This window comes from Heterodontus francisci, chromosome 7 (genome assembly GCF_036365525.1).
Source record: "Heterodontus francisci isolate sHetFra1 chromosome 7, sHetFra1.hap1, whole genome shotgun sequence".
NCBI classification, from domain to species: Eukaryota; Metazoa; Chordata; class Chondrichthyes; order Heterodontiformes; family Heterodontidae; genus Heterodontus; species Heterodontus francisci.
Window position 1 is genome coordinate 11,381,097 of NC_090377.1, and position 26,939 is coordinate 11,408,035.

Sequence of the window (26,939 nt, forward strand, 5' to 3'; positions counted from 1 at the left end):
CTGACAGACAGCTGGGGGACAGCCTCCATGTCAGTCCGAAGGACACCAGCAAAGAGACTGAAAAGAACGGGTAGTGTGGAGGGGTAGCATGAGAATTAGGAAGTCTTGCTTGAGTTAAGTTCAGCTTTTCTTTGCTTCCTCCCTTAGACATGATCGAGGAGGAAAATGAGGAAAGTGAACATGACCCACTGGAGAGAACAAGAGTTCCGTTTGGGGGCTTGATCCGGGATGTCAAGCGGAGATACCCCAAATACCTGAGTGACATTCGGGATGCATTGGACTGTCAGTGCTTGGCTGCAATCATCTTCATTTACTTTGCAGCACTGTCACCTGCCATCACCTTCGGAGGATTACTCGGTAACTTATTACAGGTGTAGCACGGGGTTTAAAATCTGCAGAAAATGCATGTCACTACCATCGTCCCACCCTCTCTTATAGAGTCATAGAGTTATACAGCACAGAAACAGGTCCTTCGGCCCACCCAGTCCATGTCGGCCATCGAGCGTTTCAAGTGTTCATCTAAATGCTTCTTAAATGTTATGAGGGTTCCTGCCTCTACCACCCCTTCAGGCAGTGTGTTCCAGATTCCAACCATCCTCTGGGTGAAAATTGTTTTCCTCAAATCCCCCTAAACCTCCTGCCCCTTACCTTAAATCTATGCCCCCTGGTTATTGACACCTCTGCTAAGGGAAAAGGTTTCTTCCTATCTAACCTATCAATGCCCCTCATAATTTTGTATACCTCAATCAGGTCCCCCCTCTCAGCCTTCTCTGCTCCAAGGAAAACAAACCTAGCGTTTTCAGTCTCTCTTCATAGCTGAAATGCTCCAGCCCAGGCAACATCCTGGTGAATCTCCTCTGCACCCTCTCCAGTGCAATCATATCCTTCCTATAGTGTGGTGCCCAGAACTGTACACAGTCTTCCAGCTGTGGCCCAACTAGCATTTTATACAGCTTTCATCATAACCTCCCTGCTCTTATATTCTATGCCTCGGCTAATAAAGGCAAGTATCCCATATGCCTTCCTGACCACCTTTATCGACCTGTGCTGCTGCCTTCAGTGATCCTCCCTCCTTCCCTTCATCTGTCACACTCCGTCCCTCCCTCCTCCAACCCCAGGGAGACTCGGTTGGGAGATTGTAAAGTGCACGGTGTATTCCCAGTCTACACCATCCTCTGCAGTCTTTACATAGAACTTACAGTACAAAAACAGGCCATTCGGCCCAACTGGTCCATGCCAGTGTTTACGCTCCACACGAGCCTCCTTTCACCCCTCATCATCTCACCCCATCAACGTATCCTTCTGTTTCACCCTCATGTGCTTATCTGGCTTCCTCTTAAATGTATCTATATACTTGAAAATTGGTTATATGCTTCAAAAAGGAAGATTTTGCAGGGCTATGGAGAAAGAGCAGGGGCAGTGGGACTATGGGACTGCTCTCGCAGAGAGTTAGTATGAGCACAATGGGCTGCTTTCCATGCTGCATGGTGATGAGGGGAATTGACAGAATTGTTTGAACAAAGAACAGTACAGCACAGGAACAGGCCATTCGGCCCTCCAAGCCTGCACTGATCTTGATGCCTGCCTAAACTAACACCTTCTACACTTCCAGGGCCCATATCCCTCTATTCCCTTCCTATTCATATATTTGTCAAGATGTCTCTTAAACATCTCTATCGTATCTGCTTCCACCACCTCCCCTGGCAGCAAGTTCCAGGCACTCACCACCCTCTGTGTAAAAACTTGCCTCGCACATCCCCTCTAAACTTTGCCCCTCGCACCTTAAACCTATGCCCCCTAGTAACTGACTCTTCCACCCTGGGAAAAAGCTTCTGACTATCCACTCTGTCCATGCCGCTCATAACTTTGTAAACCTCTATCATGTCGCCCCTCCACCTCCGTCGTTCCAGTGAAAACAATCCGAGTTTTTCCACCCTCTCCTCATAGCTAATGCCCTCCAGACCAGGCAACATCCTGGTAAACCTCCTCTGTACTCTCTCCACGTCCTTCTGGTAGTGTGGCGACCAGAATTGCACGCAATATTCTAAGTGTGGCCTAACTAAGGTTCTGTACAGCTGCAACATGACTTGCCAATTTTTATACTCTGTGCCCCGACCGATGAAGGCAAGCATGCCGTATGCCTTCTTGACTACCTTATCCACCTGCGTTGCCACTTTCAGTGACCTGTGGACCTGTACACCCAGATCTCTCTGCCTGTCAATACTCCGAAGGGTTCTGCCATTTACTGTATACCTCCCACCTGCATTAGACCTTCCAAAATGCATTACCTCACATTTGTCCGGATTAAACTCCATCTGCCATTTCTCCGCCCAAGTCTCCAACTGATCTATATCCTGCTGTATCCTCTGACAATCCTCATCACTATCCGCAACTCCACCAACCTTTGTGTCGTCCGCAAACTTACTAATCAGACCAGCTACATTTTCCTCCAAATCATTCATATATACTACAAACAGCAAAGGTCCCAGCACTGATCCCTGCGGAACACCACTAGTCACATCCCTCCATTCAGAAAAGCACCCTTCCACTGCTACCCTCTGTCTTCTGTGACCGAGCCAGTTTGCTGAGGTTCCAAATAGCAGGGGACATGAGTTATGTTTCACAGGGTAATTGAGGTGAAGAACAAGTTCCCAGGGAAGGATATTGAGGGAAGATGTTAGAAATGGACAAGGGACAGTGAGATGTGTCTTGGTAAGGGACAGAAAGAGATTGTTAGAAGGTATGGTTGAGGCCATTCAAAGAGCAATAATTTCCCTATGTCTCTAAAAAAATCCCTTTTGCTCTTCCCACTATATGTTCCTATATCTGTCGGAGAGTATTTTTTTTCTTTCATGGGATGTGAGCATCACTGGAAATTCCAGTATTTGTTGCCCATCCCTAATTGCCCTTAACAACTGAGTGGCTTGCTCGGCCGTTTCAGAGGGCAGTTAAGAGTCAACCACATTGCTGTGGGTCTGGTGTCACATGTAGGCCAGACCAGGTAAGGACAGCAGATTTCCTTCCCTCAAGGACATTTCTGAGCTCAGATGGATTTTTTGCAACAATTGATGATAGTTCCATGGAACCGTTACTGAGACTAGCTTCCAATTCCAGATTTTTATTAATTAATTGAATTTAAATTGCTGCCATGGTGGGATTTGAATTCATATCCCTAGGGTATTAGCTGGGCCTCTGGACTACTAGTTCAGTGACATTTCCTCTACGCCACTGGGGGCGGGAGTGGGGGGGGGTGGGGGGATTGGTGAAGACTCTCTAAAAGGTTTGTAAGTCAGGTTTTACAGTGTGGTAAGCCTTGCTGCTTCTAACAATGTGATTTCCATCTTTCTCAGGTACAAAGACGGAGGGATTCATTGGGGTGTCGGAGTTAATCGTCTCCACATCAGCAACGGGCGTTGTCTTCTCTCTGCTGGGAGCTCAGCCACTGCTCGTGATTGGATTCACAGGACCTCTCCTGCTGTTTGAAGAAGCATTTTACAAGGTAAGGGTGTGACCAAGTCCCGTTCACCCATCACCTCCTGTGCTCGCTGACCTACATTGGCTCCCAGTCTGGCAACGCCTGAACTTTAAAATTCTCGTCCTTGTTTCAAATTCCTCCACAGCCTCACTCCTCCCTATCTCTGTCACCTCTTCCAGTCCCACAACCCTCCGAGATCTCTGCGCTCCTCCAATTCCGGCCTCTTGAGCATCCCCTGATTTCCATCACTCCACCATTGGTGCCCGCACCTTCAGCTGCCTGGGTCCTAAGCTCTGGAATTCCCTCCCTCAACCTCTCCGCCTCTCTGTCCTCCTTTAAGACGCTTCTTTTAAACTAACCTCTTTGACCAAGCTTATGATCACCCTGTCCTAATATCTCCTTATGTGACTCAGTGTCAAATTTTGTTTGATAATCGCTCCTGTGAAGCATCTTGGGATGTTTTACTGCACAAGAGGCCAGAATTGGAGGAATGTAGGGCTCTGGGAGGGTTTGTAGGATTGGAGGAGGTTCCAGAGATAGGGAGGGGTGGGGGAAGAAGCTATGGAGGAATTTAAACACAATGATAAGAATATTAAAATTGCCTCATCCAAATGGCTGTGCTTCAATTTTATCAAGAATAACTCACCACAATTTGTGATTCACGATCCCTTTACGGCAGCTGCCTAGGGAATAACAGAAAGAATTTTGTGACTTCTCCTTATCAGCTCAAACACTGACTGACTGGGACCATCACTCAGAGAAAGTCTCTTAAAAATCTAAAGATTCTTTCAACCTCCTACTGCTGCTGCTGGGGGCTGCTTTGGTGTTCTGACTGAGGCGGGAGCAATGCCCTGTCAATTCAGTCCCATCACTCCACAGGTCGCAGCATATTATTAAAGTTTTCCCACCCAACCGGAAAACAGCCAAATTAAACCCCCCAGAAAAAAAGAGACCAAACCAGGTATTTTTAGACAACAACAAATTAACTATTTACCAAAAAACTAGCTCCTTACAGAATTTTTGCTGAGAGAAAATAGCTCCTCAGTAGCATGCTTTGCTGGAGAGTCTCTCAAAAATCTAACTGATTTTTGCCAGATTTACACACAGCCAAATCAAAACATTATGCCATGTGATTTCTCTCTCAGTCTTAAAGGCACACTGTTTTAAACAGAGTCTTAAAGGCAAACACTTCTTTTAAATCTGAAGAGAAAATAAATACAAGTCAATTACATTACTAAAACTTAATTAAAATGCAACTTAGTGATGACAGTAACAAGTAGGCCGAGTCACATGGACCTTGGCAATTTCTCATGTGCTCCTAAACCCTCCACCCCATGGTGATTTGCTCCGATTGACACTGAGTGCTCAATTGGGTTTGAAGCTGATCTGGACCTTCTCTCAAAATGGAAATCAGAGGAACAGTTGGATAGGAGTATGCCATTTAGCCCCTTGAGCCTGTTCCACCATTCCGTTAGATCATTCTTTGAAGGGATCTGGGCATTGCTGGCAAGGACAGCATTTGTTGCCCATCCCTAATTGCCCTTGACAACTGAGTGTCTTGCTAGGCCATTTCAGAGGGCAGTTAAGAGTCAACCACATTGCTGTGGGTCTGGAGTCACATGTAGGCCAGACCAGGTAAGCACAGCAGATTTCCTTCCCTAAAGGGATATGAGTGAAGCAGATGGGTTTTTACGACAATCAGTGATAGTTTCATGGCACCATTACTGAGTCTAGCTTTCAATTCCAGATTTTTATTAATTAATTGAATTTAATTGCTGCTTTGGTGGGATTTGAACCCATGTCCCCAGGACATTAGCCTGGGTCTCTATATCACTCGTCCGTGACATTACCATCTGCCCCTTAGTGTCCTTCCCTAACAAGCAATCTCAGTTTTGAAATGGTCAATTCATTCCCCAGTCTCAAAAGTATTTTGGGGGCGAGAGTTCCAGATTCCCACTCCCCTTTGTGTGAAGAAATGCTTCCTGACATCACCCCTGAACGGCCTGGCTCGAATTTTAAGGCTGTGCCCCTTTGTTCTGGACTCCCCCTCCCCCCCCCCCCCCCACCCCACCAGAGGAAATAGTTTCTGTCTACCATATCAAATCCTTTAATTATCTTAAACACCTTATTTGGATCACCCCTTAATCTGCTATACTCAAGGGAATACAAGCCTGGTCTATGCAGCCCACTGTCCTCACCTTTTAACCCTTTTAGCCCCAGTATCGTTCTACCAAATCCCCCCCCACCCCACAAAAGGCTGAGTGAGTAACGGGACAAATCTTCCTCGGTCCTACACTATACATTGCCTCCAAAGAGTGTTTGGAATGAGTATTGTAGCATTGATCAGTTTGGAGAGGAGCTGTGATTGGCATCTTCAGGGTTAACTCATCCCTCCTTTTCCTTCCCCCTGCTTCCCCCTGCCTCTCCTCCCACATCGCCAGTTCAGCAAGACCCAGAATATTGACTACCTCACGGGTCGTGTGTGGATCGGCTTCTGGCTCATGATCATTGTGGTCGTCACGGTGGCTTTCGAGGGCAGTTTACTGGTACGCTACATCTCACTCTTCACCCAGGAGATCTTTGCCTTCCTCATCTCTGCCATCTTCATCTACGAGACCTTCCACAATCTTTATGAGGTAAGTGCTCACTCAGTTACGATAAAGGCCCCACAGTTGGAACATTGTGACCAACTCTGGGCGCCACACTTTAAGAAGGATGTCAAGGCCTGGGAGAGAGTATGGAGGAGATTTACTAGAAAGGTACAAGGGATGAAGGAATTATGTGAAGAAACTAGAAAATCTGGGGGTGTTAAAAAGCTTTGTATTTTTTCTCTATCATTCATGTGATGTGGGCGTCGCTGGCTAGGCCAGCATTTATTGTCCATCCCTATTGGCCCTTGAGAAGGTGGTGGTGAGCTGCCTTTTTTTAATGCAACTGAGTAGCTTGCGAGGCCATTTTAGAGGGTAGTTAAGAATCAACCACCTTGCTGTGGATCTGGAGTCACATATAGGCCAGACCAAGTAAGGACGGCAGATTTCCTTCCCTAAAGGACTTTGGTGAACCCGATGGGTTTTTGCAACATTCCAGTAGTTTTATGGTCATCATTACTAATGCTAGCTTTTTATTCCAGGTTTTATTCAATTATTTGAATTTAAATTTCCTAGTTACCATGGTGGTATTTGAGTCCCGACCTCTGGTTTACTTATCCACCGTGCGACTGTACCCACTGGGAAGCTGGTTCCAGTGGCAGAAGGGTTGGTGATCAAAGAACGCAGATTGAAAAAGAACTAGGAGTAACATTAGGATGAAAAATAATACACAGTGACCTGTTGTGACCTGGAACGCGCTGCCTGAAAGGGCGGTGGAAGCAGATTCAATAGGAACTTTCAAAAGGAAATTGGATGAATAGTTGAAAAGGAAATGTTTGTGGGACTATGGGGAAAGAGTAAGAGGAGTGGAATTACTTGGATGTATTTATAAGAGAGCCAGCACAGACACAATGGGCTGAAAGGCCTCCTCTTGTATAAATCGATGATTCTATGATGTCCTTGTGTTGTTCAGTGCTGTGCAGGGAGGTGCTAATATCTCCTATCTCTAGGTCTTTACCGAACACCCTCTCCTGAAGACGTACCCACCCAGCTCTCAGCAGAGGTCCAATATTACAGAGCAGATTATCCAGACTACACAGCAGATGCAACCCAACACAGCCCTGCTCTCTCTCGTCATGATGTTTGGCACTTTCTTCCTTGCGTTTTTCATGAGAAAATTCCGGAACAGCCGGTTCCTAGGAGGAAAAGTAAGTCTGTGGAGAGAATAATACTGCACACGCACAGACTTTCTGGCCTAGCCTTCCGTACACCACAACTGCCTCCAGCCACCTAAGGTGATATAAGGACAGGTGACTGAATGCTTGGTCAAAGAGGTCAGTTTTAAGGAGCATCTTAAAGGAGGAGAGAGTGGCGGAGAGGTTTAGGGAGGGAATTCCAGAGTGTTGTGTCCAGGCAGCTGAAGGCACGGCCTCCAATGGTGGAGCAAAGGAAATGGTCAATGTACGAAAATTGGGATTGGAGGGGTGCCGAGATCTCGAAGGATTGTAGGGCTAGAGGAGGTTACAGAGATAGGGTTGGAGGCCTGAGTGAGGTGCGACGCTATGGAGGGATTTAAAAACGAGAATGAGAATTTTAAAATTGAGGCTTTGCTAGACAGGGAGCCAATGTAGGTCAGCAAGCAGACAGGGTGATGTGTGAACGAGAAGTTGGTACGAGGTTTTAATAAGCTGATGTTAATGAAGGGTGAAAGGTGGGAATCCCATCCGGAAACGTTGGAATAGTCGATTCTGGATGTAAGAAACCCATGGATGAGAGGTTTCAGTAGCAGATAAGATAAACCAGGGCTGGGGTTGGATGATTTCTTTTTTTTAATCTTTCGTGAGATGTGAACGTCGCTGGCCAGGCCAGCATTTATTGCCCATCCCTAATTGCCCTTGAGAAGGTGGTGGTGAGCTGCCTTCTTGAACTGCTGCAGTCCATGTGGGGTAGGTACACCCACAGTGCTGTTAGGAAGGGAGTTCCAGGATTTTGACCCAGCGACAGTGAAGGAACGGCGATATAGTTCCAAGTCAGGATGGTGCGTGACTCGGAGGGGAACTTACAGCTGGTGGTGTTCCTATGTATTTGCTGCCCTTGTTCTTCTAGGTGGTAGAGGTTGCAGGTTTGGAAGGTGCTAGCGAAGGAGCCTTGGCAAGTTGCTGCAGTGCATCTTGTAAATGGTACACACTGCTGCCACTGTGCGTCGGTGGTGGAGGGAATGTTGAAGGTGGTGGATGGGGTGCTTATCAAGTGGGCTGCTTTGTCCTGGATGGTGTCGAGCTTCTTGTGTGTTGTTGGAGCTGCACCCATCCAGGCAAGTGGAGAGTATTCCATCACACTCCTGACTTGTGCCTTGTAGATGGTGGACAGGCTTTGGGGAGTCAGGAGGAGAGTTACTCACCGCAGGATTCCTAGCTTCTGACCTGCCCGTCTCGCCTCAGTATTTATATGGCGACTCCAGTTCAGTTTCTGGTCAATGGTAACTCCCAGGTTGTTGACAGTGGGGGATTCAGCGATCGTAATGCCATTTAACATCAAAGGGGAGATGCTTTCTCTTGTTGGAAATCATCATTTCCTGACATGAATGTTATTTGCGACTTATCAGCCAAGCCTGAATGTTGTCCAGGTCTTGCTGCAAGTGGGCACGGAGGTGGAAGTAGGTGGTCTTGGTGATAGAGAGGACACAGGTCAGAGCTCAGCTTAGGCTCCAATGGGACTCTGAGGTAGTGAACAGTCCAGTTCAGACTGAGACAGTGGTAGAGGTGGAGCTGAGCGTTGTCCTGTGTTTCCAGCTCCCTCGGAATCAGCATGCAGAAATAAAGCTCTCTGCCATTACTGAAAGATCTAGTGTTATTTTCTTTCCCTTGCTCCAGGCACGACGCATCATTGGAGACTTTGGGATTCCCATTGCAATCCTGGTGATGGTAATTGTGGACAGCTCAGTCCCAGACACCTACACCGAGGTAAATACGTGGGTATAAATTACAGTGTGTGTGTATGTGTGTGTGTGTGTCTGTATGTGAGTCTGTGTGTGTGTGTCTGTATGTGTGTCTGTATGTGAGTCTGTGTGTGTGATGGAGGGTAAACCAGTGTGATACTGAACCATGCAGGTCAGCAGGTCCTGGGGTGACTGATCTGTGTTGGGAATGTTACAGGTGAATAGTTAGGGGTAGAGAGGTTCTGCAGGGCTGTGCAGCGCCGGAGCCCGGGGAGGGCTGAGGATATCGGACAACATTCATGGGACTGTGTAAATGTGTGAGGGTGAGTGGGAGCTGACTGTCAGAGAGAGGAGGTGGGTGCTGGAATGGGAAGGGGGTGTTGGGTGACAGTGATTTTGTTTCACTTCCCAGTTTAGCCCAGGTCAGCCAGAGTGAAACAAAAGCACAAAAGTAGCACGGTAGAGATTGATACTTCAGAATAGGACAAGGCTAATGCAGTCTTTCACATCATGGTGAAACCTAGGACACGATGGATTCTCCAAGACCTGGTGCTCTCATTTTCTGATGCACGTATATAATGATTAGAGGTCTTTAAAATAATGAAAAATTTTGATAAGGCAGATACAGAGAGAATGTTTCCACTTTTTTTTTATTCATTCGTGGGATGGAGGCATCGCCAGTCAGGCCAGCATTTATTGCCCATCCCTAATTACCCTTGAGAAGGTGGTGGTGAGCTGCCTTCTTGAACCGCTGCAGTCCATGTGAGGTAGGTACACCCACAGTGCTGTTAGGAAGGGAGTTTCAGGATTTTGACCCAGCAACAGTGAAGGAACGGCGATATAGTTCCAAGTCAGGCTGGTGTGTGACTTGGAGGGGAACTTGCAGGTGGTGGTGTTCCTATATATTTGCTGCCCTTGTCCTTCTAGTTGGTAGAGGTCGCGGGTTTGGAAGGTGCTGTCCAAGGAGCCTTGGTGCATTGCTGCAGTGCATCTTGTAGATGGTACACACTGCTGCCACTGTGCGTCGGTGGTGGAGGGAGTGAATGTTTGTAGATGGGGTGCCAATCAAGTGGGCTGCTTTGTCCTGGATGGTGTCGAGCTTCTTGAGTCTTATTAGAGCTGCACCCATCCAGGCAAGTGGAGAGTATTCCATCACACTCCTGACTTGTGCCTTGTAGATGGTGGACAGGCTTTGGGGAGTCAGGAGGTGAGTTACTCGCCTCAGGATTCCGAGCCTCTGACCTGCTCTTGTAGCCACGGTATTTATATGGCTACTCCAGTTCAGTTTTTGGTCAATGGGAGCCCCTAGGATGTTGATAGTGGGGGATTCAGCGATGGTAATGCCATTGAATGTCAAGGGGAGATGGTTAGATTCTCTCTTGTTGGAGATGGTCATTGCCTGGCACTTGTATGGCACGAATGTTACTTGCCACTTATCAGCCCAAGCCCGGATATTGTCCAAGTCTTGCTGCATTTCTACACGGACTGCTTCAGTATCTGAGGAGTCATGAACGGTGCTGAACATTGTGCAATCATCAGTGAACATCCCCACTTCTGACCTTATGATTGAAGGAAGGTCATTGATGAAACAGCTGCAGATGGTTGGGCCTAGGACACTACCCTGAGGAACTCCTGCAGTGATGGCCTGGAGCTCAGATGATTGACCTCCAACAACCACAACCATCTTCCTTTGCGCTAGGTATGACTCCAACCAGCTGAGGGTTTTCCCCCTGATTCCCATTGACCTCAGTTTTGCTAGGGCTCCTTGATGGCATACTTGGTCAAATGCTGCCTTGATGTCAAGGGCAGTCACTCTCACCTCACCTCTTGAGTTCAGCTCTTTTGTCAATGTTTGAACCAAGGCTGTAATGAGGTCAGGGGCTGAGTGGCTCTTGTTAGGAAGAGCAAAACTCGCGGCCTTCAATATAAGATGGTAACCAAGAAATCAAACAGAGAAACCTACCTAGAGAGTGGTGTGAATGTGGAACTCGCAACCAGAAGGAATAGTTAGAATAATAGAATTGCCTAGTTTCACTTCCCTGTCTTTTCCCCAGAGCCCTGCAGATTTTTTCCCTTCAGATAATTATCCTGATCCCTTTTGAAAGCCTCGATTGAACCTGCCTCCACCACACTCTCAGACAGTGCATTCCAGATCCTAACCACTCGCTGAACCTGCCTCCACCACACTCTCAGACAGTGCATTCCAGATCCTAAACACTTGCTGAACCTGCCTCCACCACACTCTCAGACAGTGCATTCCAGATCCTAAACACACACTGAACCTGCCTCCACCTCACTCTCAGACAGTGCATTCCAGATCCTAAACACTCACTGAACCTGCCTCCACCACACTCTCAGACAGTGCATTCCAGATCCTAAACACTCACTGAACCTGCCTCCACCACACTCTCAGACAGTGCATTCCAGATCCTAAACACTCACTGAACCTGCCTCCACCACACTCTCAGACAGTGCATTCCAGATCCTAAACACTCACTGAACCTGCCTCCACCACACTCTCAGACAGTGCATTCCGGATCCGAACCACTCACTGAACCTGCCTCCACCACACTCTCAGACAGTGCATTCCAGATCCTAACCACTCACTGAACCTGCCACCACCACACTCACAGGCAGTGCATTCCAGATCCTAACCACTCACTGTACCTGCCTCCACCACACTCTCAGACAGTGAATTACAGATTCTTACCACTGACTGAACCTGCCTCCACCACACTCTCAGGCAGTGCATTCCAGATCCTAACCACTCACTGAACCTGCCTCCACCACACTATCAGACAATGCATTCCAGATCCTAAACACTCACTGAACCTGCCTCCACCACACTCTCAGACAGTGCATTCCAGATCCTAACCACTCACTGAACCTGCCTCCACCACACTCTCAGGCAGTGCATTCCAGATCGTAAACACACACTGTACCTGCCTCCACCACACTCTCAGGCAGTGCATTCCAGATCGTAAACACACACTGTACCTGCCTCCACCACACTCTCAGACAGTGCATTCCAGATCCTAACCACTCACTGAACCTGCCTCCACCACACTCTCATGCAGTGCATTCCAGATCCGAAACACACACTGAACCTGCCTCCACCACACTCTCAGGCAGTGCATTCCAGATGCGAAACACACACTGAACCTGCCTCCACCACACTCTCAGACAGTGCATTCCAGATCCTAAACACTTGCTGAACCTGCCTCCACCACACTCTCAGACAGTGCATTCCAGATCCTAAACACACACTGAACCTGCCTCCACCTCACTCTCAGACAGTGCATTCCAGATCCTAAACACTCACTGAACCTGCCTCCACCACACTCTCAGACAGTGCATTCCAGATCCTAAACACTCACTGAACCTGCCTCCACCACACTCTCAGACAGTGCATTCAAGATCCTAAACACACTGTACCTGCCTCCACCACACTCTCAGACAGTGCATTCCAGATCCTAACCACTCACTGAACCTGCCTCCACCACACTCTCAGGCAGTGCATTCCAGATCCTAACCACTCACTGAACCTGCCTCCACCACACTCTCAGACAGTGCATTCCAGATCCTAAACACTCACTGAACCTGCCTCCACTACACTCTCAGACAGTGCATTCCAGATCCTAAACATTCACTGAACATGCCTCCACCACACTCTCAGACAGTGCATTCCAGACCCTAACCACTCGCTGAACCTGCCTCCACTACACTCTCAGACAGTGCATTCCAGATCCTAACCACTCACTGAACCTGCCTCCACTACACTCTCAGACAGTGCATTCCAGATCCTAAACATTCACTGAACATGCCTCCACCACACTCTCAGACAGTGCATTCCAGACCCTAACCACTCGCTGAACCTGCCTCCACCACACTCTCAGACAGTGCATTCCAGATCCTAACCACTCACTGAACCTGCCACCACCACACTCACAGGCAGTGCATTCCAGATCCTAAACACTCACTGAACCTGCCTCCACCACACTCTCAGACAGTGCATTCCAGATCCTAAACACTCACTGAACCTGCCTCCACCACACTCTCAGACAGTGCATTCCAGATCCTAAACACTCACTGAGCCTGCCTCCACCACACTCTCAGACAGTGAATTCCAGATTCTTACCACTGACTGAACCTGCCCCCACCACACTCTCAGGCAGTGCATTCCAGATCCTAACCACTCACTGAACCTGCCTCCACCACACTCTCAGACAGTGCATTCCAGATCCTAACCACTCACTGAACCTGCCTCCACCACACTCTCAGACAGTGCATTCCAGTTCCTAACCACTCGCTGAACCTGCCTCCACCACACTCTCAGACAGTGCATTCCAGATCCTAACCACTCACTGAACCTGCCTCCACCACACTCTCACAGTGCATTCCAGATCCTAAACACTCACTGAACCTGCCTCCACCACACTCTCAGGCAGTGCATTCCAGATCCTAAACACTCACTGAACCTGCCTCCACCACACTCTCAGACAGTGCATTCCAGATCCTAACCACTCACTGAACCTGCCTCCACCACACTCTCACAGTGCATTCCAGATCCTAACCACTCACTGAACCTGCCTCCACCACACTCTCATGCAGTGCATTCCAGATCCGAAACACACACTGAACCTGCCTCCACCACACTCTCACAGTGCATTCCAGATCCTAACCACTCACTGAACCTGCCTCCACCACACTCTCATGCAGTGCATTCCAGATCCGAAACACACACTGAACCTGCCTCCACCACACTCTCAGGCAGTGCATTCCAGATCGTAAACACACACTGAACCTGCCTCCACCACACTCTCAGGCAGTGCATTCCAGATGGTAAACACACACTGTACCTGCCTCCACCACACTCTCAGACAGTGCATTCCAGATCCGAAACACACACTGAACCTGCCTCCACCACACTCTCAGACAGTGCATTCCAGATCCTAAACACTTGCTGAACCTGCCTCCACCACACTCTCAGACAGTGCATTCCAGATCCTAAACACTCACTGAATCTGCCTCCACCACACTCTCAGACAGTGCATTCCAGATCCGAACCACTCACTGAACCTGCCTCCACCACACTCTCAGACAGTGCATTCCAGATCCTAAACACTCACTGAACCTGCCTCCACCACACTCTCAGACAGTGCATTCCAGATCCTAAACACTCACTGAACCTGCCTCCACCACACTCTCAGACAGTGCATTCCAGATCCTAAACACACACTGAACCTGCCTCCACCACACTCTCAGACAGTGCATTCCAGATCCTAAACACACACTGAACCTGCCTCCACCTCACTCTCAGACAGTGCATTCCAGATCCTAACCACTCACTGAACCTGCCTCCACCACACTCTCAGACAGTGCATTCCAGATCCTAACCACTCACTGAACCTGCCTCCACCACACTCTCAGACAGTGCATTCCAGACCCTAACCACTCACTGAACCTGCCTCCACCACACTCTCAGACAGTGCATTCCAGATCCTAACCACTCACTGAACCTGCCACCACCACACTCACAGGCAGTGCATTCCAGATCCTAACCACTCACTGAACCTGCCTCCACCACACTCTCAGACTGTGCATTCCAGATCCTAAACACTCACTGAACCTGCCTCCACCACACTCTCAGACAGTGCATTCCAGATCCTAAACACTCACTGAACCTGCCTCCACCACACTCTCAGACAGTGCATTCCAGATCCTAAACACTCACTGAGCCTGCCTCCACCACACTCTCAGACAGTGAATTCCAGATTCTTACCACTGACTGAACCTGCCCCCACCACACTCTCAGGCAGTGCATTCCAGATCCTAACCACTCACTGAACCTGCCTCCACCACACTCTCAGACAGTGCATTCCAGATCCTAAACACTCACTGAACCTGCCTCCACCACACTCTCAGACAGTGCATTCCAGATCCTAAACACTCACTGAACCTGCCTCCACCACACTCTCAGACAGTGCATTCCGGATCCGAACCACTCACTGAACCTGCCTCCACCACACTCTCAGACAGTGCATTCCAGATCCTAACCACTCACTGAACCTGCCTCCACCACACTCTCAGACAGTGAATTACAGATTCTTACCACTGACTGAACCTGCCTCCACCACACTCTCAGGCAGTGCATTCCAGATCCTAACCACTCACTGAACCTGCCTCCACCACACTCTCAGACAATGCATTCCAGATCCTAAACACTCACTGAACCTGCCTCCACCACACTCTCAGACAGTGCATTCCAGATCCTAACCACTCACTGAACCTGCCTCCACCACACTCTCAGGCAGTGCATTCCAGATCGTAAACACACACTGTACCTGCCTCCACCACACTCTCAGACAGTGCATTCCAGATCCTAACCACTCACTGAACCTGCCTCCACCACACTCTCATGCAGTGCATTCCAGATCCGAAACACACACTGAACCTGCCTCCACCACACTCTCAGGCAGTGCATTCCAGATCGTAAACACACACTGAACCTGCCTCCACCACACTCTCAGGCAGTGCATTCCAGATCCTAAACACTCACTGAACCTGCCTCCACCACACTCTCAGGCAGTGCATTCCAGATCCTAAACACTCACTGAACCTGCCTCCACCACACTCTCAGACAGTGCATTCCAGATCCGAAACACACACTGAACCTGCCTCCACCACACTCTCAGGCAGTGCATTCCAGATCGTAAACACACACTGAACCTGCCTCCACCACACTCTCAGGCAGTGCATTCCAGATGGTAAACACACACTGTACCTGCCTCCACCACACTCTCAGACAGTGCATTCCAGATCCGAAACACACACTGAACCTGCCTCCACCACACTCTCAGACAGTGCATTCCAGATCCTAAACACTTGCTGAACCTGCCTCCACCACACTCTCAGACAGTGCATTCCAGATCCTAAACACTCACTGAATCTGCCTCCACCACACTCTCAGACAGTGCATTCCAGATCCGAACCACTCACTGAACCTGCCTCCACCACACTCTCAGACAGTGCATTCCAGATCCTAAACACTCACTGAACCTGCCTCCACCACACTCTCAGACAGTGCATTCCAGATCCTAAACACTCACTGAACCTGCCTCCACCACACTCTCAGACAGTGCATTCCAGATCCTAAACACACACTGAACCTGCCTCCACCACACTCTCAGACAGTGCATTCCAGATCCTAAACACACACTGAACCTGCCTCCACCACACTCTCAGACAGTGCATTCCAGATCCTAAACACTCACTGAACCTGCCTCCACCACACTCTCAGACAGTGCATTCCAGATCCTAAACACACACTGAACCTGCCTCCACCTCACTCTCAGACAGTGCATTCCAGATCCGAACCACTCACTGAACCTGCCTCCACCACACTCTCAGACAGTGCATTCCAGATCCTAACCACTCACTGAACCTGCCACCACCACACTCACAGGCAGTGCATTCCAGATCCTAACCACTCACTGAACCTGCCTCCACCACACTCTCAGACAGTGCATTCCAGATCCTAACCACTCACTGAACCTGCCACCACCACACTCACAGGCAGTGCATTCCAGATCCTAACCACTCACTGAACCTGCCTCCACCACACTCTCAGACTGTGCATTCCAGATCCTAAACACTCACTGAACCTGCCTCCACCACACTCTCAGACAGTGCATTCCAGATCCTAAACACTCACTGAACCTGCCTCCACCACACTCTCAGACAGTGCATTCCAGATCCTAAACACTCACTGAGCCTGCCTCCACCACACTCTCAGACAGTGAATTCCAGATTCTTACCACTGACTGAACCTGCCCCCACCACACTCTCAGGCAGTGCATTCCAGATCCTAACCACTCACTGAACCTGCCTCCACCACACTCTCAGACAGTGCATTCCAGATCCTAAACACTCACTGAACCTGCCTCCACCACACTCTCAGACAGTGCATTCCAGATCCTAAACACTCACTGAACCTGCCTCCACCACACTCTCAGACAGTGCATTCCGGATCCGAACCACTCACTGAACCTGCCTCCACCACACTCTCAGACAGTGCATTCCAGATCCTAACCACTCACTGAACCTGCCTCCACCACACTCTCAGACAGTGAATTACAGATTCTTACCACTGACTGAACCTGCCTCCACCACACTCTCAGGCAGTGCATTCCAGATCCTAACCACTCACTGAACCTGCCTCCACCACACTCTCAGACAATGCATTCCAGATCCTAAACACTCACTGAACCTGCCTCCACCACACTCTCAGACAGTGCATTCCAGATCCTAACCACTCACTGAACCTGCCTCCACCACACTCTCAGGCAGTGCATTCCAGATCGTAAACACACACTGTACCTGCCTCCACCACACTCTCAGACAGTGCATTCCAGATCCTAACCACTCACTGAACCTGCCTCCACCACACTCTCATGCAGTGCATTCCAGATCCTAAACACTCACTGAACCTGCCTCCACCACACTCTCAGGCAGTGCATTCCAGATCCTAAACACTCACTGAACCTGCCTCCACCACACTCTCAGACAGTGCATTCCAGATCCGAAACACACACTGAACCTGCCTCCACCACACTCTCAGGCAGTGCATTCCAGATCGTAAACACACACTGAACCTGCCTCCACCACACTCTCAGGCAGTGCATTCCAGATGGTAAACACACACTGTACCTGCCTCCACCACACTCTCAGACAGTGCATTCCAGATCCGAAACACACACTGAACCTGCCTCCACCACACTCTCAGACAGTGCATTCCAGATCCTAAACACTTGCTGAACCTGCCTCCACCACACTCTCAGACAGTGCATTCCAGATCCTAAACACTCACTGAATCTGCCTCCACCACACTCTCAGACAGTGCATTCCAGATCCGAACCACTCACTGAACCTGCCTCCACCACACTCTCAGACAGTGCATTCCAGATCCTAAACACTCACTGAACCTGCCTCCACCACACTCTCAGACAGTGCATTCCAGATCCTAAACACTCACTGAACCTGCCTCCACCACACTCTCAGACAGTGCATTCCAGATCCTAAACACACACTGAACCTGCCTCCACCACACTCTCAGACAGTGCATTCCAGATCCTAAACACACACTGAACCTGCCTCCACCACACTCTTAGACAGTGCATTCCAGATCCTAAACACTCACTGAACCTGCCTCCACCACACTCTCAGACAGTGCATTCCAGATCCTAAACACACACTGAACCTGCCTCCACCTCACTCTCAGACAGTGCATTCCAGATCCGAACCACTCACTGAACCTGCCTCCACCACACTTTCAGACAGTGCATTCCAGATCCTAAACACTCACTGAACCTGCCTCCACCACACTCTCAGACAGTGCATTCCAGATCCTAAACACACACTGAACCTGCCTCCACCTCACTCTCAGACAGTGCATTCCAGATCCTAACCACTCACTGAACCTGCCTCCACCACACTCTCAGACAGTGCATTCCAGATCCTAACCACTCACTGAACCTGCCTCCACCACACTCTCAGACAGTGCATTCCAGACCCTAACCACTCACTGAACCTGCCTCCACCACACTCTCAGACAGTGCATTCCAGATCCTAACCACTCACTGAACCTGCCACCACCACACTCACAGGCAGTGCATTCCAGATCCTAACCACTCACTGAACCTGCCTCCACCACACTCTCAGACTGTGCATTCCAGATCCTAAACACTCACTGAACCTGCCTCCACCACACTCTCAGACAGTGCATTCCAGATCCTAAACACTCACTGAACCTGCCTCCACCACACTCTCAGACAGTGCATTCCGGATCCGAACCACTCACTGAACCTGCCTCCACCACACTCTCAGACAGTGCATTCCAGATCCTAACCACTCACTGAACCTGCCTCCACCACACTCTCAGACAGTGAATTACAGATTCTTACCACTGACTGAACCTGCCTCCACCACACTCTCAGGCAGTGCATTCCAGATCCTAACCACTCACTGAACCTGCCTCCACCACACTCTCAGACAATGCATTCCAGATCCTAAACACTCACTGAACCTGCCTCCACCACACTCTCAGACAGTGCATTCCAGATCCTAACCACTCACTGAACCTGCCTCCACCACACTCTCAGGCAGTGCATTCCAGATCGTAAACACACACTGTACCTGCCTCCACCACACTCTCAGACAGTGCATTCCAGATCCTAACCACTCACTGAACCTGCCTCCACCACACTCTCATGCAGTGCATTCCAGATCCGAAACACACACTGAACCTGCCTCCACCACACTCTCAGGCAGTGCATTCCAGATCGTAAACACACACTGAACCTGCCTCCACCACACTCTCAGGCAGTGCATTCCAGATCGTAAACACACACTGTACCTGCCTCCACCACACTCTCAGACAGTGCATTCCAGATCCGAAACACACACTGAACCTGCCTCCACCACACTCTCAGACAGTGCATTCCAGATCCTAAACACTTGCTGAACCTGCCTCCACCACACTCTCAGACAGTGCATTCCAGATCCTAAACACTTGCTGAACCTGCCTCCACCTCACTCTCAGACAGTGCATTCCAGATCCTAAACACTCACTGAACTTGCCTCCACCACACTCTCAGACAGTGCATTCCAGATCCTAAACACTCACTGAACCTGCCTCCACCACACTCTCAGACAGTGCATTCCAGATCCTAAACACACTGTACCTGCCTCCACCACACTCTCAGACAGTGCATTCCAGATCCTAACCACTCACTGAACCTGCCTCCACCACACTCTCAGGCAGTGCATTCCAGATCCTAACCACTCACTGAACCTGCCTCCACCACACTCTCAGACAGTGCATTCCAGATCCTAAACACTCACTGAACCTGCCTCCACTACACTCTCAGACAGTGCATTCCAGATCCTAAACATTCACTGAACATGCCTCCACCACACTCTCAGACAGTGCATTCCAGACCCTAACCACTCGCTGAACCTGCCTCCACCACACTCTCAGACAGTGCATTCCAGATCCTAACCACTCACTGAACCTGCCACCACCACACTCACAGGCAGTGCATTCCAGATCCTAACCACTCACTGAACCTGCCTCCACCACACTCTCAGACTGTGCATTCCAGATCCTAAACACTCACTGAACCTGCCTCCACCACACTCTCAGACAGTGCATTCCAGATCCTAAACACTCACTGAACCTGCCTCCACCACACTCTCAGACAGTGCATTCCAGATCCTAAACACTCACTGAACCTGCCTCCACCACACTCTCAGACAGTGAATTCCAGATTCTTACCACTGACTGAACCTGCCCCCACCACACTCTCAGGCAGTGCATTCCAGATCCTAACCACTCACTGAACCTGCCTCCACCACACTCTCAGACAGTGCATTCCAGATCCTAAACACTCACTGAACCTGCCTCCACCACACTCTCAGACAGTGCATTCCAGATCCTAACCACTCGCTGAACCTGCCTCCACCACACTCTCAGACAGTGCATTCCAGATCCTAAACACTCACTGAACCTGCCTCCACCACACTCTCAGACAGTGCATTCCAGTTCCTAAACACTCACTGAACCTGCCTCCACCACACTCTCAGACAGTGCATTCCAGATCCTAACCACTCGCTGAACCTGCCTCCACCACACTCTCATGCAGTGCATTCCAGATCCGAAACACACACTGAACCTGCCTCCACCACACGGTCAGACAGTGCATTCCAGATCCTAAACACTCACTGAACCTGCCTCCACCACACTCTCAGGCAGTGCATTCCAGATCGTAAACACACACTGAACCTGCCTCCACCACACTCTCAGGCAGTGCATTCCAGATGGTAAACACACACTGTACCTGCCTCCACCACACTCTCAGACAGTGCATTCCAGATCCGAAACACACACTGAACCTGCCTCCACCACACTCTCAGACAGTGCATTCCAGATCCTAAACACTTGCTGAACCTGCCTCCACCACACTCTCAGACAGTGCATTCCAGATCCTAAACACTCACTGAATCTGCCTCCACCACACTCTCAGACAGTGCATTCCAGATCCGAACCACTCACTGAACCTGCCTCCACCACACTCTCAGACAGTGCATTCCAGATCCTAAACACTCACTGAACCTGCCTCCACCACACTCTCAGACAGTGCATTCCAGATCCTAAACACTCACTGAATCTGCCTCCACCACACTCTCAGACAGTGCATTCCAGATCCTAAACACACACTGAACCTGCCTCCACCACACTCTCAGACAGTGCATTCCAGATCCTAAACACACAATGAACCTGCCTCCACCACACTCTCAGACAGTGCATTCCAGATCCTAAACACTCACTGAACCTGCCTCCACCACACTCTCAGACAGTGCATTCCAGATCCTAAACACACACTGAACCTGCCTCCACCTCACTCTCAGACAGTGCATTCCAGATCCGAACCACTCACTGAACCTGCCTCCACCACACTCTCAGACAGTGCATTCCAGATCCTAACCACTCACTGAACCTGCCACCACCACACTCACAGGCAGTGCATTCCAGATCCTAACCACTCACTGAACCTGCCTCCACCACACTCTCAGACTGTGCATTCCAGATCCTAAACACTCACTGAACCTGCCTCCACCACACTCTCAGACAGTGCATTCCAGATACTAAACACTCACTGAGCCTGCCTCCACCACACTCTCAGACAGTGAATTCCAGATTCTTACCACTGACTGAACCTGCCCCCACCACACTCTCAGGCAGTGCATTCCAGATCCTAACCACTCACTGAACCTGCCTCCACCACTCTCTCAGACAGTGCATTCCAGATCCTAAACACTCACTGAACCTGCCTCCACCACACTCTCAGACAGTGCATTCCAGATCCTAAACACTCACTGAATCTGCCTCCACCACACTCTCAGACAGTGCATTCCGGATCCGAACCACTCACTGAACCTGCCTCCACCACACTCTCAGACAGTGCATTCCAGATCCTAACCACTCACTGTACCTGCCTCCACCACACTCTCAGACAGTGAATTACAGATTCTTACCACTGACTGAACCTGCCTCCACCACACTCTCAGGCAGTGCATTCCAGATCCTAACCACTCACTGAACCTGCCTCCACCACACTCTCAGACAATGCATTCCAGATCCTAAACATTCACTGAACCTGCCTCCACCACACTCTCAGACAGTGCATTCCAGATCCTAACCACTCACTGAACCTGCCTCCACCACACTCTCAGGCAGTGCATTCCAGATCGTAAACACACACTGTACCTGCCTCCACCACACTCTCAGGCAGTGCATTCCAGATCGTAAACACACACTGTACCTGCCTCCACCACACTCTCAGACAGTGCATTCCAGATCCTAACCACTCACTGAACCTGCCTCCACCACACTCTCATGCAGTGCATTCCAGATCCGAAACACACACTGAACCTGCCTCCACCACACTCTCAGGCAGTGCATTCCAGATCGTAAACACACACTGAACCTGCCTCCACCACACTCTCAGGCAGTGCATTCCAGATCGTAAACACACACTGTACCTGCCTCCACCACACTCTCAGACAGTGCATTCCAGATCCGAAACACACACTGAACCTGCCTCCACCTCACTCTCAGACAGTGCATTCCAGATCCTAAACACTCACTGAACCTGCCTCCACCACACTCTCAGACAGTGCATTCCAGATCCTAAACACTTGCTGAACCTGCCTCCACCACACTCTCAGATAGTGCATTCCAGATCCTAAACACACACTGAACCTGCCTCCACCTCACTCTCAGACAGTGCATTCCAGATCCTAAACACTCACTGAACCTGCCTCCACCACACTCTCAGACAGTGCATTCCAGATCCTAAACACTCACTGAACCTGCCTCCACCACACTCTCAGACAGTGCATTCCAGATCCTAAACACACTGTACCTGCCTCCACCACACTCTCAGACAGTGCATTCCAGATCCTAACCACTCACTGAACCTGCCTCCACCACACTCTCAGGCAGTGCATTCCAGATCCTAACCACTCACTGAACCTGCCTCCACCACACTCTCAGACAGTGCATTCCAGATCCTAAACACTCACTGAACCTGCCTCCACTACACTCTCAGACAGTGCATTCCAGATCCTAAACATTCACTGAACATGCCTCCACCACACTCTCAGACAGTGCATTCCAGACCCTAACCACTCGCTGAACCTGCCTCCACCACACTTTCAGACAGTGCATTCCAGATCCTAACCACTCACTGAACCTGCCTCCACCACACTCTCAGACAGTGCATTCCAGATCCTAAACACTCACTGAACCTGCCTCCACCACACTCTCAGACAGTGCATTCCAGATCCTAAACACTCACTGAGCCTGCCTCCACCACACTCTCAGACAGTGCATTCCAGATCCTAAACACTCACTGAACCTGCCTCCACCACACTCTCAGACAGTGCATTCCAGATCCTAAACACTCACTGAACCTGCCTCCACCACACTCTCAGACAGTGCATTCCAGATCCTAAACACTCACTGAACCTGCCTCCACCACACTCTCAGACAGTGCATTCCAGATCCTAAACACTCACTGAACCTGCCTCCACCACACTCTCAGACAGTGCATTCCAGATCCTAAACACTCACTGAATCTGCCTCCACCACACTCTCAGACAGTGCATTCCAGATCCTAACCACTCGCTGAACCTGCCTCCACCACACTCTCAGACAGTGCATTCCAGTTCCTAAACACTCACTGAACCTGCCTCCACCACACTCTCAGAGAGTGCATTCCAGATCCTAACCACTCGCTGTACCTGCCTCCACCACACTCTCATGCAGTGCATTCCAGATCAGAAACACACACTGAACCTGCCTCCACCACACTCTCAGGCAGTGCATTCCAGATCGTAAACACACACTGAACCTGCCTCCACCACACTCTCAGGCAGTGCATTCCAGATGGTAAACACACACTGTACCTGCCTCCACCACACTCTCAGACAGTGCATTCCAGATCCGAAACACACACTGAACCTGCCTCCACCACACTCTCAGACAGTGCATTCCAGATCCTAAACACTTGCTGAACCTGCCTCCACCACACTCTCAGACAGTGCATTCCAGATCCTAAACACTCACTGAATCTGCCTCCACCACACTCTCAGACAGTGCATTCCAGATCCTAAACACTCACTGAACCTGCCTCCACCACACTCTCAGGCAGTGCATTCCAGATCCTAAACACTCACTGAACCTGCCTCCACCACACTCTCAGACAGTGCATTCCAGATCCGAAACACTCACTGAACCTGCCTCCTCCGCACTCTCAGACAGTGCATTCCAGATCCTAAACTCTCACTGAACCTGCCTCCACCACACTCTCAGACAGTGCATTCCAGATCCTAAACACTCACTGAACCTGCCTCCACCACACTCTCAGACAGTGCATTCCAGATCCTAAACACACACTGAACCTGCCTCCACCACACTCTCAGACAGTGCATTCCAGATCCTAAACACACACTGAACCTGCCTCCACCACACTCTCAGACAGTGCATTCCAGATCCTAAACTCTCACTGAACCTGCCTCCACCACACTCTCAGACAGTGCATTCCAGATCCTAAACACTCACTGAACCTGCCTCCACCACACTCTCAGACAGTGCATTCCAGATCCTAAACACACACTGAACCTGCCTCCACCACACTCTCAGACAGTGCATTCCAGATCCTAAACACACACTGAACCTGCCTCCACCACACTCTCAGACAGTGCATTCCAGATCCTAAACACTCACTGAACCTGCCTCCACCACACTCTCAGACAGTGCATTCCAGATCCTAAACACACACTGAACCTGCCTCCACCTCACTCTCAGACAGTGCATTCCAGATCCGAACCACTCACTGAACCTGCCTCCACCACACTTTCAGACAGTGCATTCCAGATCCTAAACACACACTGAACCTGCCTCCACCTCACTCTCAGACAGTGCATTCCAGACCCTAACCACTCGCTGAACCTGCCTCCACCACACTTTCAGACAGTGCATTCCAGATCCTAACCACTCACTGAACCTGCCTCCACCACACTCTCAGACAGAGCATTCCAGATCCTAACCACTCACTGAACCTGCCACCACCACACTCACAGGCAGTGCATTCCAGATCCTAACCACTCACTGAACCTGCCTCCACCACACTCTCAGACTGTGCATTCCAGATCCTAAACACTCACTGAACCTGCCTCCACCACACTCTCAGACAGTGCATTCCAGATCCTAAACACTCACTGAACCTGCCTCCACCACACTCTCAGACAGTGCATTCCAGATCCTAAACACTCACTGAGCCTGCCTCCACCACACTCTCAGACAGTACATTCCAGATTCTTACCACTGACTGAACCTGCCCCCACCACACTCTCAGGCAGTGCATTCCAGATCCTAACCACTCACTGAACCTGCCTCCACCACACTCTCAGACAGTGCATTCCAGATCCTAAACACTCACTGAACCTGCCTCCACCACACTCTCAGACAGTGCATTCCAGATCCTAAACACTCGCTGAACCTGCCTCCACCGCACTCTCAGACAGTGCATTCCAGATCCTAAACACTCACTGAACCTGCCTCCACCACACTCTCAGACAGTGCATTCCAGATCCTAAACACTCACTGAACCTGCCTCCACCACACTCTCAGACAGTGCATTCCAGATCCTAAACACTCGCTGAACCTGCCTCCACCGCACTCTCAGACAGTGCATTCCAGATCCTAAACACTCACTGAACCTGCCTCCACCACACTCTCAGACAGTGCATTCCAGATCCTAAACACTCACTGAACCTGCCTCCACCACACTCTCAGACAGTGCATTCCAGATCCTAACCACTCGCTGAACCTGCCTCCACCACACTCTCAGACAGTGCATTCCAGATCCTAAACACACTGTACCTGCCTCCACCACACTCTCAGACAGTGCATTCCAGATCCTAACCACTCACTGAACCTGCCTCCACCACACTCTCAGGCAGTGCATTCCAGATACTAACCACTCACTGAACCTGCCAGCACCACACTCTCAGACAGTGTATTACAGATCCTAAACACTCACTGAACCTGCCTCCACCACACTCTCAGACAGTGCATTCCAGATCCTAAACACTCACTGAACCTGCCTCCACCACACTCTCAGACAGTGCATTCCAGATCCTAAACACACTGTACCTGCCTCCACCACACTCTCAGACAGTGCATTCCAGATCCTAACCACTCACTGAACCTGCCTCCACCACACTCTCAGGCAGTGCATTCCAGATCCTAAACACTCCCTGAACCTGCCTCCACCACACTCTCAGACAGTGCATTCCAGATACTAACCACTCACTGAACCTGCCTCCACCACACTCTCAGACAGTGCATTACAGATCCTAACCACTCACTGAACCTGCCTCCACCACACTCTCAGACAGTGCATTACAGATCCTAAACACTCACTGAACCTGCCTCCACCACACTCTCAGACAGTGCATTCCAGATCCTAAACACTCACTGAACCTGCCTCCACCACACTCTCAGACAGTGCATTCCAGATCCTAAACACACTGTACCTGCCTCCACCACACTCTCAGACAGTGCATTCCAGATCCTAACCACTCACTGAACCTGCCTCCACCACACTCTCAGATAGTGCATTCCAGATCCTAAACACTCACTGAACCTGCCTCCACTACACTCTCAGACAGTGCATTCCAGATCCTAAACACTCGCTGAACCTGCCTCCACCACACTCTCAGACAGTGCATTCCAGATCCTAAACACTCGCTGAACCTGCCTCCACCACACTCTCAGACAGTGCATTCAGGATCCGAACCACTCACTGAA

General features: G+C 50.0%; 1 protein-coding gene across 3 annotated transcripts in view; it reads left to right on the top strand.

Moving 5' to 3' along the window:
• The window catches only part of LOC137371845 (anion exchange protein 3-like), a 562,339-nt gene that overhangs the window by 500,559 nt on the left and 34,841 nt on the right, over nucleotides 1–26,939 (top strand). For all 3 annotated transcript variants that reach the window (XM_068034785.1, XM_068034787.1, XM_068034786.1), the window contains 5 exons: nucleotides 148–357; nucleotides 3,351–3,499; nucleotides 5,917–6,111; nucleotides 7,074–7,271; nucleotides 8,937–9,026. In XM_068034785.1, coding sequence (XP_067890886.1) covers nucleotides 148–357; nucleotides 3,351–3,499; nucleotides 5,917–6,111; nucleotides 7,074–7,271; nucleotides 8,937–9,026 — 842 coding nt within the window. The remainder of the gene's footprint in view (nucleotides 1–147; nucleotides 358–3,350; nucleotides 3,500–5,916; nucleotides 6,112–7,073; nucleotides 7,272–8,936; nucleotides 9,027–26,939) is intronic.